The 18803-nt window shown below is 34.1% G+C and overlaps 2 protein-coding genes across 12 annotated transcripts in view; both read left to right on the top strand.

The window, feature by feature from the left end:
* The window catches only part of tap1 (transporter 1, ATP-binding cassette, sub-family B (MDR/TAP)), a 14626-nt gene extending 305 nt beyond the window's left edge, over positions 1-14321 (top strand). The window contains exons 1-13 of the mRNA XM_084088750.1: positions 1-384; positions 790-1124; positions 2046-2241; positions 3256-3370; positions 3752-3882; positions 4670-4875; positions 6862-7059; positions 7632-7760; positions 8639-8827; positions 9704-9877; positions 9979-10138; positions 11442-11578; positions 13130-14321. The exon at positions 1-384 is cut by the window's left edge and continues 305 nt beyond it. Of these exons, the coding sequence (XP_083944876.1) occupies positions 798-1124; positions 2046-2241; positions 3256-3370; positions 3752-3882; positions 4670-4875; positions 6862-7059; positions 7632-7760; positions 8639-8827; positions 9704-9877; positions 9979-10138; positions 11442-11578; positions 13130-13366 (2199 nt within the window). The 5' untranslated portion in view covers positions 1-384; positions 790-797 and the 3' untranslated portion in view covers positions 13367-14321. The remainder of the gene's footprint in view (positions 385-789; positions 1125-2045; positions 2242-3255; positions 3371-3751; positions 3883-4669; positions 4876-6861; positions 7060-7631; positions 7761-8638; positions 8828-9703; positions 9878-9978; positions 10139-11441; positions 11579-13129) is intronic.
* Positions 14322-15845: 1524 nt separating this feature from the next.
* The window catches only part of brd2b (bromodomain containing 2b), a 30183-nt gene continuing 27225 nt past the window's right edge, over positions 15846-18803 (top strand). For 2 of the 11 annotated variants that reach the window (XM_084089101.1, XM_084089103.1), the window contains exons 1-2: positions 15859-16009; positions 18040-18331. In XM_084089101.1, the coding sequence (XP_083945227.1) occupies positions 15978-16009; positions 18040-18331 (324 nt within the window). In that variant the 5' untranslated portion in view covers positions 15859-15977. Of the gene's footprint in view, positions 16279-18039; positions 18332-18803 lie in introns of all 11 variants that reach the window. The other 9 variants (XM_084089106.1, XM_084089099.1, XM_084089102.1 and 6 more) reach the window with 9 other exon arrangements.

Below are 18803 nucleotides of genomic sequence, written 5' to 3' on the forward strand. Positions count from 1 at the left end.
CCTTTCTTTTACTGATGCTTAAAACAGCGACGAGTGAGTCACTATACATGCAACATTATACATATTTATAAAACAAGCCCTCAGTGATTGGCCAGCTGATGCCCACTAACGTCCGACTCTGAGCCAATGAGGTCGGACCATTCGGCTAGCGTCACGGTGCGTAATTAATATTCATTATTTAGCCCAGATGGGGTTTTCCTCGTTGCAGTTATTTCATGCTTTTGGTTTCAGATTCGGGCTTTATATGGAGGTGCACGCACTGCATTCTCATCTCTCTTGTTTAGTTACTTATTTTAAACAATTATATATTAAATAAATGTGACGGCGACACTAAAACACATCGATTCTTGAAATATCTCGAGAGTTTCAGCAGGTATTCACAAGGTACGTAGTGTTTCCTTTCTTTCTTTTCAAGCGCACATTGTTGTCTGAATGCACTGCAGGGAAATCTTTAAACATACACAATGTTTAAGTAATTATCTACTAACTTTGACCTGCAAACAAATTGCTTAGTTATTGAACGCGCTATTATTAAGTAAGCAAATCTCATTGACCTTAAATGAAAATTAGTTTTAGAGTGAAAGTGAAACTGATTTACACACATTGAACAAAATACACCATTCTTTTACTTTGTAAATGCCCTTCTGGGAAAATAAACAGCTAAAGCCAGCCTAGTCTGGTTTAAGCTGGTCCTCCAGACTGGCCAAACTGGTTTTAGCTGGTCTTTTTGGCCAGTTTCACACTTTTTGTCATTGCAAAGTGTATTTGATCCTAATATTTGTTTGGCAGTGCTGGAGATGAAGGATAAGATGGCCGTTCCTCTGTTCGCCCTGTTGGCCCTGTGTGTGGACGTGCTCACAGTGATGTTCATTGGTGCCATCCAGCTGTCCCCGTCCTTCATCAATAACCCGTTCATCACGCTGTGGGCCGGTGGACTGACCCGGACCGCTCTCCTCCTCTTCGTGTCCTTCTCCTACTCCGGCAGCCCGGCGTGGATGAGAGGACCCGAGGGCGTTCAGACGGCTGTGGTTCACGGCCTCCTCTATCCGGTGTATATCTCCTTCCTCTGGGCTTGTGGCAGGTCTACTGTGGAGCTGGTGTGGGGTTGGCACACCTGGCAGGGGGTAAGATGTGCCTCAATACATTTAACCCTAACCCTAACCCTCTGGTATCGCTCATTTGGGCCTGGGAGTCAAAAGTGACTTAACACCTGAAATGTAACTTTTTTTATTTTCAGGAAAATCAATCAATCAAAAAATCAATGTTTGTTCAAATTTTTTATTTTATTTTTTATTTTGAGAGATTTTTATGTTATTAATGAATATTTATGCAATAATTATGACAGATTTTTTTCCAATTGAAAATAATTTTATAATTATGCAAAAATGTGTAATAAATATCTATATTTTTTAGTGTTTTTCAATTAAAGCTGTATTTCATGTTAAAATGGAGACAATGCCTTTAAAATTCAGTTTTTTGAAGGCAGATTAGTATGAAAGCTTGTTTCCGCCACAGAATAAAACATTTAAAAAGATTATTGCGACATTTTATCTCACAATTGCGAGTTTATATCTCACAATTCTGACTTTATAACACGCAATTGCAAGAAAAAAAGTCAGAATTTCGAGTTTGCATGCAAGAAATATTTTTTTTTTTGCAATTGCGAGTTTATATCTCACAATTCTGACTTTATAACACACAATTGCGACTTTATATCACCCAATTCTCAGATAAAAAGTCAGAACTGTAAGATAAAAAGTCGCAATTACCTTTTTTATTTTTCATTCTGTGGCGGAAACAAGTTTCCATAGATTAGTGTTGATTTTATTTCACGCATTTGCAAAAACTTTCTTTGTGTTACAGTCACACCAGTTTATATATGTTTAGTGATTTTTCTAATCAAATCACAGAGCCATTCCGATGAAGTAGCGATTTAAAAATGTCTAAAATGATCGGCAACACCAGAGGGTTAAATGTCAAACACACGTGTGGAAGAGTGTTTTAAATGTCAGGTGTGTATGTATTAAAATCCGATTATATTTCAGCTTCTGCAGGGGTACTTGGTGTTGGCTTTGTCTCTGTTGCTGTGGAAGCGCTATGTACTCAATCTCCTTCCAACAACCAAAGCGCAGAAAACAGAGCAGAAGGGCCAGGCTTCGCTGCAAAGGCTGCTGGGATACATGAAGCCTTTCAGTGGACGCTTTGCAGCCGTCTTCTTCTTTGTGGTTATATCTTCTTTAGGTAAAAATGTCATACACACAGTAGAGGGCAGAAGTGATCATTGTTTTTAATGACCCTATAAGTTCAATTAATCCATCAAAATATGAGGAAAATATTTTATATATTGAGGGAAGAGCATTACCTTATTATTTTTATATTTATTATTTATCTGACAAAATTATTGGGCAAAAAAGGCAAACTACAGCTACAGGTTTTATTTTACCATGTTAAAAAAATGCATAGAAAAACAAAAAGCTGACATATTTCATTGTATTCATATTTCATAATATTTCTCTCTTGTTTTCATAATTTCTGGTAAAAAATTATCTCCACACAATTTGGCATGTTTCATAGCGTTACTATCACAAATAAAAAGAATCCCTAAATATGATCATCCTTGTGCAAATGATATAAAATTAAAATATTATTTGTAAAATATTTTGTTGCTATTACTACATTACTGTATTGTTAGATGTATTATTTGTTTATTTAAATCATTACATTTTTTATTTTTTTATTTTAATAATTTTAAAAAATATTATTATTTTATTTTATTTTAATTTAATTTTTTTAAATATTTTTAGACCCATTGCCTAGACAATACATAATGCCCTTTTATTTATTTATTTATTTAAATTTGATTTAACTTATTACAAATTTGAGTAAATATTGTGTTATTAATGTATCTTTCTCCATTTCCTGTAATGGCTTTATGATCTGTAAATAATTATCTTGAAATCTAGCCTACAGTGTAATTTAAAACTTATATAGTCTGTCAAATGAAAGAAAGTTAAATGTGATCGCATGTCACTTTTAGTTTCACTTTGGTCAAGTTTGCTCTCGTAATTGTTCAGCACACAAAATCATGCCAAGTTTGCAAACACATTTAATACGGACTTTTCAGCAACTTATTGATTCTTCCAGATGTAGAGATCGCAGAATAATTTGGGTCAATAATGATAAAGCTTGTTTCTTTTTGTCTGTAAGCAAATTAGAAGATAGTACATGCATATTTACATGCATATTGTCGCACAGGTGAAATGGCCATTCCTCATTACACCGGTAAAATGACAGACTGGATCATGAATGAAGATGAACCTGAGGCCTTCAACCATGCTATCACTGTCATGACCCTGATGACCATTATGAGGTGAGACCACAAAGACAATCTAATGTTCAAAAGTTTGGGTTTAGTGAGACTTTTACTCAGCAAGGACACATTAAATCATCATATTAGAGTGATTTCTGAAGGATCATGTGACACTGAAGACTGGAGTAATGATGCTGAAAATCCAGCTTTGATCACAGGAATAAATTACACTTTACTATATATTCACATAGAAAACAGCTATTTTACATTATAAAAATATTTAATTTTTTTAAACTTTATTTTTGATTAAATAAATGCAGCTTTGGGGAGCAGAAGACTTTAAAAAACATTTTTAAAAATGTCACCGACCTCAAACTTTTGAAGATAAACAATGCATTAAAGATAAAAGCAAATCTCAGTATTTCCTCCCGTTTTCTGCAGCGCCGTGTGTGAGTTTGTGTGTGACCTCATCTACAACATCACCATGAGCCGAATACACACGTCCATCCAAGCGCTCGTCTTCCAGTCGGTGCTGAAACAAGAAATTGCGTTCTTTGATAAAGCTTCCACAGGTAAAACTGCACACAGAGTCCATTAGTGCTGGTTTTTTAACTCTATCATATGTTGCTGATTCTGATTCTGTCTTGATCATTTTAACTCATGCCGTCACTTTTATTTTTGTATTTTTCAATTAAAGCTGTATTTCATGTTAAAATAGAGACAATGCCTTTAAAATCCAGTTTTTAAGGCAGATTTGAGCCCCTAACCCTAATGCCATAGTGTAACCACTAGATTACTATATAGCTGTGTATAAAGAGGCTTTAGACATAATTCAGGGTGTCTTAAAAGTATTAAAAGTTGATAAATCAATTTAGAGAAAATGAAGGCCTTAAAATATATTAAAAAGTATTTAATGCCATTTTCCAAGGTGTTACATTTTGTATCATCTTTTCATTATGTATATTTGTCCAAAGAATTGTATTAATTTGTCAAGTAATTATCTTGTGCTTCGTTCCCACCCTTCTGAATGATGTTGCATTGATAAGGAGTTATCACAGACTAAGACTTGTTTAGTTGTGCTATCTTACAATCAGTAGTATTAGTTGCGATGAGGTCTTAAAATGTATACAAAGAGTCTTAAAAAAGGTCTTGAATCCTGTATATACCCTCTAATTACTTACTTTTATTAGGCTGTGGATTTGGATATATATTTAGACATTCTCAAAGACAACTTTTTGTCAAGGTTTAGATACTTTTTGTTTGAAATGTTGATTTGAAGTGTCAGTCAAAAGACATTTAACATCAAAATTCAATTGAGATGTGACGAATTAAAAGGACTTTTACCGGTTTCGTGTTCAGGTGACATCGTGTCTCGCATCACCACCGACACCAACACCATGAGTGAGTCTCTGAGTGAGAAGTTGAGTCTGCTCATGTGGTACTTCATGCGCATCCTCTTCCTCTTCGGCTCCATGATGCTGCTCTCCGTCAGACTGTCCATCTTCACCGCTCTCGGCCTCCCCATCATCTTGGTCATCCCGGAATTTTCCGGCCGGTTCTACCAGGTAACATTGATATTAATTTGATCACATATAAGTCATATAGCAGTGGCCAAAAGTGACGTCCCGGGGGAGAAAAAAATTGGAATCTTCAGCCTTTATTCAAATATTATTATTAATATTTTGTAAGCATATTGGGTAGTTGTGCTTGGAGTCGATTTTTTTATTTGTGATAAAAACACAATGAAATTAACACGTGCAAAAAACGAGAGAGACAATGAAATAGTATTAACTGATTATGTCGTAGTCAATGTTTACTTTTTCCTGTTTTTCCATGCATTTTTTTTTTTTTTGCATAATAAAATAAAACAAAAAAATCATTTTGTCAGATAAATGTCTTAACCAAGTTTAAATAACATTTTATCACTCCATAAATCAGAAAATACTATCAACAGCAAGTTTTTAAAGAGTAAAATGTTATATGAATTAGACGAATAATACATTTAAAACTAAAACCATAAAAAAACTTGAAATAAAATAAATGTTAACTGAAATAAAAATAAAATATACAGAACTTAAATGTATTTTATTTCAGCTGGTTGCAAAAGCAAAAAAATGTCATTTGAATCTAGTTTAACTTGTACTAAAATAATAATAAATAATAATAAAAAACTATATAGACATTAACACATGATCCTTCAGAAATCATTCTAGGCAAGGCAAGTTATTTATTATTTATTCTAATATGATGATTTGATGCTCAAGAAACATTTATGATTGTTATCAGTGTTGAAAACAGTTTTTTACATTTTTATTTCATGATGCTTTGATGAATAGAAAGTTCAAAAGAACAGCATTTATCTGAAATCTAAAGCTTTTGTAACATTAAACACTACCGTTCAAAAGTTTGGGGTCAGTAAGAATTTTAATTTCATTTTTGGGGGAAAGAAATAAAATAAATCAATACTTTTATTCATCAAGGATGAGTTAAACTGATAAAAAATTACAGTAAAGACATTTATAATGTTAGAAAATGTTCTATTTTAAATAAATGCTGTTCTTTTGAACTTTCTATTCATCAAAGAATTTAACAAAAAAATTGTACACAACTGTTTTCAACATTGATAATAATAATGAATGTTTCTTGAGCATCAAATCATCATATTAGAATGATTTCTGAAGGATCATGTGACACTGAAGACTGGAGTAATGATGCTGAAAATTCAGATTTGATCACAGGAATATATTACATTTTAAAATATATTAAAATAGAAAACAGTCATTTTAAATTGTCATAATATTTCACAATATTACTGTTTTTTTTTTTAATTGTTTTTTATCAAATAAATGCAGCCTTGGTGAGCAGAAGAGACTTCTTTTAAAAACATTACAAAATCTTACTGACCCCAAACTTTTGAACGGTATATACATACATACATACACACACACAGATATATATATATATATATATATATATATATATATATATATATATATATATATATATATATATATATATATATATAAAATATATATATATATATATATATATATATACATACATACATACACACACACAGATATATATATATATATATATATATATATTTTTTTATAATGGCAATGATATATTAAAAATGACAAAAACACACAAAAATAAAACAAAAAAAACCCCGGATTCAATATATTAACAAAAACTGTAAGAGTATGTCATTGACTGGCAAACCTTCAGAATATAAATCTGCTGATGCAAATAGATAAAGTGTAATAAAATATGCATTTTTGGATGTTTTCTGAAAGTCAAAATACAATCAAAATAGCCCAAAATGTCAAAATCGACCAGTTCATGAAAAATCAATGGTTTCGCCTATTTTGCCTTAAGACTTCTATGATGTAAACAAATCATGCACAAAACTTTCACAATGCCTGAAGATCAGACAGAAATAAAATCAAGCAGCTTTTTCCAAATGTTGGGATTCTTCAGAAAGATGTGCAGATGTTTCCAATGACAAGCGTTTATTTGTGTTGATGTGTGCTAATGTTCCCCCTCAGAAACTCTCTGCGCAAGTGCAAGAATCTCTCGCGAAAGCCAACGATGTTGCGACGGAAACGTTCTCCTCCATGAAGACAGTCCGGAGCTTTGCTAACGAGGACGGAGAAACCGAGAGGTACAAGAAGTGTTTAGAAGGCACGTACGCCCTGAACAAAGTGGAGGCCGCTGCTTACGCCGCCTCAACCTGGACCAATAGTGTGAGTTTTGTTGGTGTAATGCACATTTTTCCAAACCTATTCTATGCATTCTGTTCACAGTATTCATTTTGAACACATGTGGACCACAAAACCAGTCACAAGGGTCAATTTTTTTAGATTTAATAAGCTTTCCACTGATGTATGGTTTGTTAGGACAGGACAATATTAGGCTGAGATACAACTATTGAAAATCTGGAATCTGAGGGTGCAAAAAAATCAAAACATTGAAAAAATCGCCTTTAAAGTTGTTCATTTATGTTCACGATTGTGTTGCATTCACTCACAAAAATATATATATTTTTTATATTTACGGTAGGAACTTTACAAAATATCCTCATGGAACATGATCTTTACTTAATTTCCTAATGATTTTTGCCATAAAAGAAAAATTGATCATTTTGACCCATATAATGTATTGTTGGCTATTGCCACAGATCTACCCGTGCGACATGTGACTGGTTTTGTGATCCAGGGTCACATGTGCATTCTGGAACAAACACTGCTTTGAATATTAAAAGTGATTTCAAATGCATCCTGAAGTCAGAGTTTGAAATCAAATGTGCATTTTTCAGATGTCCAGTCTGGCTTTGAAAGTCAGTATACTGTACTATGGAGGACGGCTTGTGACAGGAAGTGATGTCAGCAGCGGTGATCTGGTTTCCTTCGTGCTGTATGAGCTTCAGTTCACATCAGCGGTGGAGGTAATCCCTCAGATCCTGTCGGTTTGACCACAGGCATCATGCTAAAGCAAGCATCACTATTTAAACATGTTGGTCAAAAATGTTTATTTAAATTAAATTAATGTACGATATTTTAGTTCGATAATGTTTTTTATTTTGTATTTTTAGGGGATTTTATGGAACTTAAATTATATTTACGCTGTATTTATAATCCATTTATTCACTTTTTGAGCATAGTCCTGAAAATGAGGTTTCCAATTTAAACCGTCATAAATCTTGAATGCTTTAGAGCAACAGATGTAAGTTTGATCTCTTTTTAAAGACGACACTTGGCAGATTATTGCTGAAGTGAATTTTTTTTTTTAAAAGTTAACTTAAAAAAAGTTACAGAATTTTATGTTTATTTTTACAATTTTTATATGAAATATATATTTTTAAAAACATGTTTTACATGTTTTATCAAAGCCATATATCTAAACAAATCAAAATTTGAGGTTTATATCTCAAAAAATGAGCTTTCAGTCAGATGTTGTTCGGCTGCAGTACCAAACGCTTCCACTAGAGGAAATTCGTCTCCCATTCATTTCCAATGCGCTCATTTTTGACTCATTTAGTGTGACTATTGTTTTTTTTCAGGAACATTTAACCTGTTCGAATCATGTCCATGGTTTTTTGTTTGTTTACATAGCAAGTGCCAAAACCTTTATCAAGTTTCGTACCATTCCAATGAAGAAAACATTTTAAAAAACAAACACATGTAAACTTTTTCAGCATAAACGACTGAAAAGCACCAGAATCCGCTCACAACAGCCTAGCATTGACTTTTGCATGAGAAACCACCACTGTTTTTTTCTTCTCGTCCAGTTTGTGCCTTGAAATCCCTGCCGCTTGTGTCACAGGTACTGATGTCTTACTGGCCGCATGTAAAGAAGGCGGTCGGCGCTTCAGAAAAGATCTTCGAGTATGTGGACCGAAAGCCGGATGTTCCTCCAGACGGGACTCTCGCTCCTCATAATCTAAAAGGACACGTGTGCTTCAAAGATATCACCTTTGCTTATCCGAAGAGACCGGACACAGATGTGCTGAAGGTGTGCACTGAAAAAGCTCCTGTTATATTTCACAAAATTAAAAGAATTATTAAATTCGAGAAAATTTAGCCTGTTTTGTATTATGACACTATATTTGACAATGAAGCACATTTTAATGCTTTAATTACTGTAATGCACTGAACAAATCTCATTTTCATTACTGTAATGGAAAAAAACCCAAAAATATATAAAAATTGTGACAAATTATGGTAAAATTAATTAATAACAAAGCTTGTTTCCACTTCTGAATAAAAAATAAAAAGGTAATTGCGACTTTTTTCTCACAATTCACTCTTTTGGACTTTTTTTTCTTAGAATTGCATGATATAAACTCACAATTGCGAGTTATAAAGTCAGATTTGTGAGTTATAAAGTCAGAATTGTGATTTATCAACTTGCATTTGCGAGAAAAAAAGTAAGAATTGCGAGTTATAAAGTCAGAACTGTGAGATATTAAAGTCGCAATTATCTTTTAAATAGTTTTTTTCTGTGGCTTTCATACAAAAGCGATGTTCGGAGAGGATGTTTGTTTTCAATGACCCTACAAGTTCTCAAAATATTTTATATTTTTATATGAGGGAAGAAATATTTTAAATATGAGGGAAGAACAAAACACTAATCTTGGTTAAGGTGTTTATTTGACAAAATTATTTGGCAAAAAGGGCAAAACTACAGCTACAAATAAATGCATAGAAATAAATTTGACGTTTCATTGTGTTATCATAAAAATTTACTCCAAGCATAACTACACAATATACTTACAAAATCTTTAATAATATTTAAATAAAGGGTGAAATGTCAATTTTTCACAGACTGGATATCTGGTTTTTCCTCTTCTGCATATGTAATGAACATCTGTGTTGTTGGTGCTTCTAGAGCGTCTCTCTGGAGCTGAAGCCGGGCCAGATCACGGCTCTAGTGGGTCCGTCAGGTTCTGGGAAAACCACTATTGTGAGTTTGCTGGAGAGATTCTACCAGCCTCAAAATGGGGAGATTTTATTGGACCAGAAGCCTTTGCTGAGCTACAAGGACGAATATCTGCATAAGAAGGTAATCCTATTATTTGCTATAGGCTAATAGCTGCATCTAAGTGAATATAAATAAATATAATATAAATGTTTGCTGACCTTGTTTAATCTCCACCCTCTCAGATTAGCGTGGTGTCTCAGGAGCCGGTTCTGTTTGCTCGGTCTGTGCTGGAAAACATCAGATATGGCAAAGACAACGCCTCGGATGAAGAAGTACACGCCGCTGCCAAGCTGGCCAATGCAGACGACTTCATCTCTAGTTTACCTAAACGATACGACACGGGTGAGTCTTAAACACTTAATAGCTCATGGCGAGGTTACGAGTGTTAAAGGGGACGTGTTATGCCCTCTTGGTTTAGTTTTTGGTCTCTACTAGAACAGGTTTTCATGCATTATTTCCTCATATTCTCCATTGTTGCGGCTCCTCTCTTCCCAGTCTGTCAGTAACGCTCTGGAGTGTTTCCCGTATAACGCTGTAACTCGCTGGTTCACTGCTATAGTGCGATCATCGTTGAAGAAATCAACTATAGTCACGACTGTTTCCCGAAACCGTATTGTCGCAAATTGGTCGTTCAACCGCGTTGGTTAATGATGTCACGCAGGTTATGGAGTAATAACTACTGTTAATGAATCTGTTTGATGACATCTGAGGACTATTTCTCATTTTTCTCAGTTATTTTGCTTTATTTCCAGATTCAATCATAGGCTCGTTCTTACACACTAGAGCTCGTTCACACATGCGCACTCTTCAAGAACTACGCTTTAAATCTCTTGACAAACTAAAAGACGTAAATGGCATTTGTATGTATTCTAAATTAAAGACACAGATTGTTCTGAATGTCAGCTTGATTATTTTGCTCAAGATCAGGATTTATTGAGTCCGCATGTCATGCAAACTAGAAACTCTTCTTCTAACCACAGGTCGAGATCTGTCGTTACACACACACAACTGTTGTTCGTTGGAACGATGTTTCGGGAAACACCGACTCGTTGAACTGCTGATAACGACGGAAATTGCAAACATAGTTGCTAACGATGCTTTCGGGAAACGCACCCCCGTTTAGTTCCTGTCTCTATGAAGCTCCTCCTCCTTAAAGCACACTGTGCTCTGATTGGTCGGCTGGATCAGTGTGTTGTGATTGGTCGAGTGTGTTTGGGAAATGTCCCGCCCCTTTATTCTGCGTATTAATTATTATAATGAGGAATATTGTGACGTGTTCGTTCCCGGGAGAAACTCAAGACTACAATGGAGGCGTTTCAGGAGTTCAGAAACACTGACACTGATATAGAGGGACTTTGCAGAGCTTTTTCATGCTCAAACAGCAACATTACACACTAAAGAAAGATAAACATGTAAAAAAGCACAATAGGACCTCCTTAATAGTACTTATAGTAAGCAATACAGTATCAACATTTGAAGTGGATCAAAGTTAAACATGAAATTTGAACAATACCCATTCTTGTCTTAGGACAACTTTGATGAACTATTTTGATCCACTTCAGATGTTGACTACTGTATATATATATATATATATCTGATGTAAAGTTGGTGTAGAGAGTGAGAGGTGTTGTCTGGTGTTCCTCAGACGCTGGAGAGAAGGGCGGTCAGGTTTCCGGAGGACAGAAGCAGCGCATCGCCATCGCCAGAGCTCTGATTCAGAAACCGCAGATTCTGGTTCTGGATGATGCCACCAGCTCACTGGACACCGAGAGTGAACACAGGGTAACACGTCCACCGGAGTTTTTACAAATACTTTATTGTGCTTTTCTTACGCTATATATATTTTTTAAATGCTATATTTTCTAAATGTCATAATAATTTGTTAACAAACAAGTGTTCATTACTTCAATGAGCTCATTGTTTCTGCATTAAATTATTACATTGTTTAAATTAATACATTTTTAGCTAACTGAGATTTTTATATGTACATTTCTGAAATGCATAACTTAGACAGTTTCCTCTGATAACAGATCACTGTAAAGCTGCTTTGATGTGTATTGTGAAAAGCGCTATACAAATAAACGTGAATTGAATAGTTGAATAGTTACTAGCATAAACACTGACAAAATTTCACTGACTTCAGACAGTTCAGTGTGGAAAATATAACTAATATAAATATAACAAATATAAAACGGAGATACACAAGAGAAACAGATACACATGCCTAAAGAATAATAATAAATAATAAAAATAAAAGAAGAGATAGATGATTTACAGGCAGAAAGTGTCTGTTGAAAGATAATTAAGGTCTATCAAAAAATAAATAAATAAATAAAATGAAACGGATAAAAGGAAAAACAAAAAAAGAGAACCTGCAGTCCCATTTGCCTTGATATCCAGGGTTCAAGCGCGTAATACTAAAACTCTATTGTAATTGTTATGATTTTCAAAGATAAAAGTGATCAGGAAAACCGAACCGTAAGTCGTTGAGACTTGAAACTTTGAGGGACTTGAAACTACAGCGATTATAAGTACCAAATCGCTCATAACTCGCCCTGGCAAAGTTTAGGGGTATTTTGTTTTTGTTTTTTTAAACCTGCTTTAGCGAACTATTTCTAGGTTTTTAGCCCAATCATAACTAAACCAGTGCTGAAATATTCTTGGCAATAATTATATAAAATAGTCGAAATTTTAATTCACGTCCGTGAAGGGACGACTAAAACGTTTACAGTTTTACTTAAGTTTTACTAAAATGGCTGTCACTCTTGATCGAAATGAGATAATTTCACCAAACTTGGTACACCTACTTTATTTATAAAGCACAATTAAAACAACACAAGTTGACCAATGTGCTTTATGAGCCATCTAGTGGCAAGAGTCATGAAATATCATGTCATATCATTTTTCTTCCACAAGAGGTCGGCAAAGACACACCCAATGCAAGAAATTTAGAGCTGAATTAAAAGGGTTATGCATAAAAATGTGAGTTATTTTGAATTTAAGTTGAAAGAATATGCTTAAATTACTATTTATTTATAATTTATTGATCAAATCTAGTCATTTAAAGGTAAATAAAATAAAAAATAACAAAGAATCTCCCAAAAAATGTGCATTAAAAAATAGAAAAAATATGATCAAAATGATATAAATAAGCTTTCTGGACAACAACAACAGCAAACAAGTATCATTTTAGGGCTTTGGGTCATTTTGACCCGCGAGGGAAAGATGTGTTAGAAAGATGCAAGGGGAGGATAAGGGTTAGAAATACAGAGATATTCAGTCATCTGTGTCTTTGATTGGTGGCTGATTACTCTCGTCCTCCTCTTCTGTCAGGTGTACAGCGCTCTGAAGAAGGACCTGAAGAGCTGCACGGTTCTGCTCATCACACACAGACTGAGCGGCGTGGAGAACGCAGATCACATCGTCTTCCTCCGAGAAGGAGAAGTGGTGGAGGAGGGAAACCATCAGCAACTGCTGGCCAAACAGGGGTACTACGCAGAGTTCGCCAAACAACAGAACACCGCCATCCATCGCAACAGCGCAGAAGATGATACACACACCGACCAATGAGCATCTACATCAGCTGTCATGTGATATCAGCACTAATCAGATGACATTTTTTCTACATCAGTACATATTTCTCAGCTGTTGATTCTGCTAGTGTTTTTAAATTAGGTGTAAATATCACAAAAACGCAAGAAAAGATATGGGTGAATCTCACTAAAATATGTCCAGGTTTCGCACCCAAATCCTTTATTTTCGAAATATAGAAAAATTATTTTAAAGCCATTTTTAGAATCATTTACTTTTTTGTTATTGTGACGTATTTTTCCCAGTTGAAACAAAATGCATAATGTGCACAAAAACTTACTAATGCACACATATTATATTTCATTTATAAACATATTATATTCCATTCCAATATGTAATGCATAGTTCAATTGCACAGGTGTATTGTAAGTTGCACTAAACCATTAAAAAAAAAAAAATAGTTTACATGATTTACATCAGGATAAACTAAATGTAAATATTTTTTAAAATGGAAATGGCTAACCATAATAATGGCATACCGTTATATATACAGTAGTGTGCAAAAGTGATGTTTTTAATGACCCTACAAGTTTAATGAAACCATCAAAATATGAAATATTTTATATTTTTAAAAAAACAGAAACAATAAACTTGGTTAAGGTATTTATTATTAGGCAAACAATTATTCGGCAAAAAGGCAAACTACAGCTACATGCTAACAGCGATTAGTTAAGTGCTAAATCATGCCAAGATCATGCTAAGAACTCTATAAAAACTCCATAGTAACCATCTGTGACAACTACCAACCACCTAGTAACACCATAGCAACCGCCCTGAACACCCTAGCAACCCCCTATAAACGCACTAGCAACCACCCAAAATTCCCTAGCAACCGCCTAGCAACACCATAGTAACCACCCAGAAAACCCTAGCAACACCCTAGCAACCACCCAGAACACCATAGCAACAGCCTAGCAACCGCTTAGTAACACAACAGCAACCACCTAGCAACACCCTAGCAACCAGAAAAAAACATTTTAAACCATTTAAAAAAAATAGATTACATGATTTACATCAGGATAAACTAAATGTAAATAGTTTTTTTTAAATGTAAATGGCTAACCATTATAATGGCATACCGTTATATATACAGTAGTGTGCAAAAGTGATGTCTGGAGGGCAAATCTGTTTTTAATGACCCTACAAGTTTAATGAAACCATCAAAATATGCAATATTTTATATTTTTAAACAAACAGAAACAATAAACTTGGTTAAGGTATTTATTATTAGTCAAACAATTATTCGGCAAAAAGGCAAACTACAGCGACAGTTTTTATTTTACTATGTAAAAAAAATGCTTAGAAACACAAAAAGCTGACAGGAAAAAGCAAACATAACCCGTTATTAATATTTAATTGGCTCTCTCTCATTTTTTGATGATCTCATTCAATTATGTCTGCACTATTTGCCATGTTTCATTGCGTTATTATCACAAACAAAACAATCAACTCCAAGTACAGCTACACATTTTTACAAATTATTGAAGATCTCAATTTTCCTAGGCTAGACATAACTTTTGGACACTACTGTATATATATATATATTTATTATTATTATTATTATTATTATTATTATTATTATTATTTTTCTTTCTTTTTTTTTTTCTTTCTATAAACCAAACATAATTTATTTTGATTTCTGGATAAAGTATGTTCTGTTCTTGACATGTTTCAGGAGAGTCACCCATATACCGTTAACCAGGGCTAGTAAATCGCTTGTTAAACATTTTCCCAGCACTCAAACCATATCTGTCTTTACACATATGGTTCTTTCTGTTCTGAATTTTTTCTTGGCTATATAAATGATAGAGTTATGCAAAGCAGTTCTCCCACTGTGGTTGATATATGTTCATGTTGTAAATAATAAACATATATTGATTTAAAACTATCATTAATGTCATTTTGTTATTTTTTTACTTTTTATTTTAATGCTTAACAGATCAGTTGTTCACTTTCTTAAAAAATTTATGTTGATTAAAAAAAAAAAAGATTGTTACATAGGCCTATATGTCTGCCCAATAATGTTTGATAATGATTTATTATTTTTAAAAAAGCTTAATATAATTTAGAAATTGAGGGTTAGGAGTGCAAATATGTACTTATGAAACCTGAAAGTTAATAATTTAATATATTTTAAAAAATTATAAAATAAAATGTTTCAATAATTTAATCATGCTTTCAGTTCAGTGTAGAAATATATTTAACATGCTAAATAAGTAATACAGTAGGTCTTCTGCTCAAAAACTTTATTAAAACATTATTATTATTTAATTATTGAAAGTTTAGGTTCGTTTCTTTGTCATAATCTTAAAATCCTCACTAGATGGTAACCGTGAGTCATACATAACTCCTTGGGCGTGTCTAACGCTGGAACGGCGTGAGATTCAGCCAATAAGGAACCAGCTTCAGAGGCGGGACGAATTCTGATTGGTCATTGGCGTTCTTATATAAAAACCCAGGAGCGGAAATTGAAAGGCGCCATTTGCTAGTTGGACGGCGCGGGGAAGCTCGAGCATAAGGAGCTGAATAACAATAAAACGGGGGCGAAAACGCAGGATTCCGCGACGCAAAACAATCGCGATCCATCCGAATGGAGGCAGCCATCAACCCGTCTCTTGACAGGTAGTATTGGCGTGCCTTCGGAGCCTATAAACTAATCCTATGCGTGTCTTTAATCACAAAGGACGAGGAAAAGGGGAGGAAGCGCTTGTTTACAAGTTCATTTTCTTTCTTGTGTCTCATAGTGGATGTTAAAACGGCTTTTTAAACGAGTTCCAGCCTTTATAATAATAGCATGCAGCGAGCATCACTGTGTTGTGGGTCTGTACTGCATCATTTCCCTCCGCCATCTTCAGCATTTAAAGGGCCACACTCACTGAAACACACATAATGTAAGTGCAGTTGAATGAATGAATAAATGAATGGATCATGTTTGAGCTGTTATTGTGTGTTTGTAGGGAGAGCTGTGCTGGTTTAGCATGAATGCAGTGAACACTTGTTTACAAACAGAGAATAGGCGGGACAGACTGAATGGCATTTACTGTAGTTATATAGTCTTTCAGTACAGTATTTATGTTATTCTATACAGTTGATTTTGTCCTGATGCTAATGCACCACCATTTCCCGCATGAGATGAACTGTATATTGAATTAATGTGTCTGTAATTATTTCATATATCTTCTTAATGGCCCTCTCCACTGCACGAGTTTTTATGGCTTGTAAACGATTTGTTGAAATTGATACTGGAAGCAGTCATTAGAAATGGTGTAAAATGATAAATGTTCATGAAGGTTGTGTGTGTATGTGTGTGTATTAATGCTGGCAAATTGTAATCGCATCTAACAAAATTGTGAAAAAAATAAAATAAATAAATAAATAATATAAATATAAAGCAGCACAACGGTTTTCAAAATGGATAAATAATAGTAATAAATGTTTCTTGAACAGCAAATTACCACAACAGAATGAATTCTGAAGGATACACACATACATACATGACATTTAATTTTGCAATGTAAAATATAATAGTAAACTATAAATATAATAAACACTATTTTACCCAATATCACAATTTCCAAAAAATAAATAAATAAATATATATATATATATATATATATATATATATGTGTATGTACATATACATATTTACAAACTTATGGTAGATGTGATTAATCAAGTTTAATCGATTTGACCGCACTAATATACAGTATACATATGTGTTTGCATACGTTTTCTATGTGTGTGTGTGTGTGTATGTATATATGTATATATATATACACACACACACACACTTATTCTGTATTTAAAAACTTATGTTACATGCGATTAATCGATTTCACAGCACTAATATATATATATATATATATGTATGTTTATATATGTTTATATATGTGTGTGTGTCTATTTTTTATATGTAATGTATATTATGTAATGGGGAATTGTTATATTAGCTATAGTTTGCCCTAAACAATGCAGTGTTCAATATGCAATATAATACTGTATATACAATTGCATTATTTATTTCATATAAATATATTAGTGGTGTAACGATATCCTCATGTCACGATTCGATACATATCACGAAACTGAACTATACGATATTATTGCGATACTCCAAGACATATGATAAAAGGTTAACAAAAAAATTACTGTTGATTAAAATGCTAAATTTGGTATTACATTAGGTGTGTAAATGGATAAGCTTGGATTTGGTGCTGGAACCCAAAGCACAGGACAATAGAGACACCAGAATAACTATATTCATGATTCTGAAGCTAAAAATACATAATTATTTTAGACTAATATTCTTGCACTCTTTCACTGACTAGATATATTTATAACGTAGGACACTTTTACTGGAAACATAAGACCATTTAGCATTATCAGGACCCACAAATATTCCCCCATTGCATTATTATACATTATATTCAACATTATATAGTAGTTTTATGTAGTACTGACACTAAAACTCTGAAAACGTACTCTCACAGTAATTTTCATTTTGGGTGAATTATAAACAATACATATTGTTGCATTTTTGTATTGCGATAAATTGTGACACGATATATTGTTACACCCCTAAAATATATGTATGTCCTTCTCCTTCAGACCCAAGGTTAAATGCTGCTTGATCTCTGGTGTTTGTGTGTCAGCAGTTCTGTGGGAGTGAGTCTGTCTGTCATGAGTGGGATGGAGCAGAGTTCGGGAAAGCGTATCCGTAAACCGTCTCTGCTGTACGAGGGCTTCGAGAGCCCGTCTCTGCCCCACGCGCCTCCACCCGGTCCTCCTCCACCCCAACAGCCCTCGGTGAACGAGCCGGGCCGACTGGGACGCACCACCAACCAGCTGCAGTTCCTACACAAGGTCCTGGTCAAAGCGTTGTGGCGCCATCATTTCGCGTGGCCTTTCCATGAACCCGTGGACGCAGTCCGACTCAGCTTACCTGTGAGTGAACAATCACCTTCTGAGACCAAATCACCCAAAACATGTGAATTCTGTCATTACTGAAGACTCATCTCTTCCGTGAGCACTTAAAGGGATAGTTCACCCAAAAATGAAAATTAGCCCATGATTTACAGTACTCACACTCAAGTCATCCTAGGTGTATATGACATTTTTCTTTCAGACGCATATAATCAGAGTTATATTAAAAATGTCCTGGCTCTTCCAAGCGTTATAGAGAGCCTAAGTCCCTCCGCTTCCGGCTCATGGGACCTTACTTCGGAAAAAATCTGTATGGTAGTCAATGGCGAGAGACAACTTATCTTTTTATTCCGTCTGAACTGTGCCCTGAATTACACATATGATGTTTGTCAATTTAAAAGATAATTATGAAAGTCAAGAAAGTCGCAGTTTGTCATAAAACAGAAGAGTAACGTTTAGTTTTGTGTGAAAATCGCTCAATGAACTACATCTC

The sequence above is a fragment of the Abramis brama genome (genome assembly GCF_963993115.1).
Source record: "Abramis brama genome assembly, chromosome: 17".
In the NCBI taxonomy this organism is placed as follows: Eukaryota; Metazoa; Chordata; class Actinopteri; order Cypriniformes; family Leuciscidae; genus Abramis; species Abramis brama.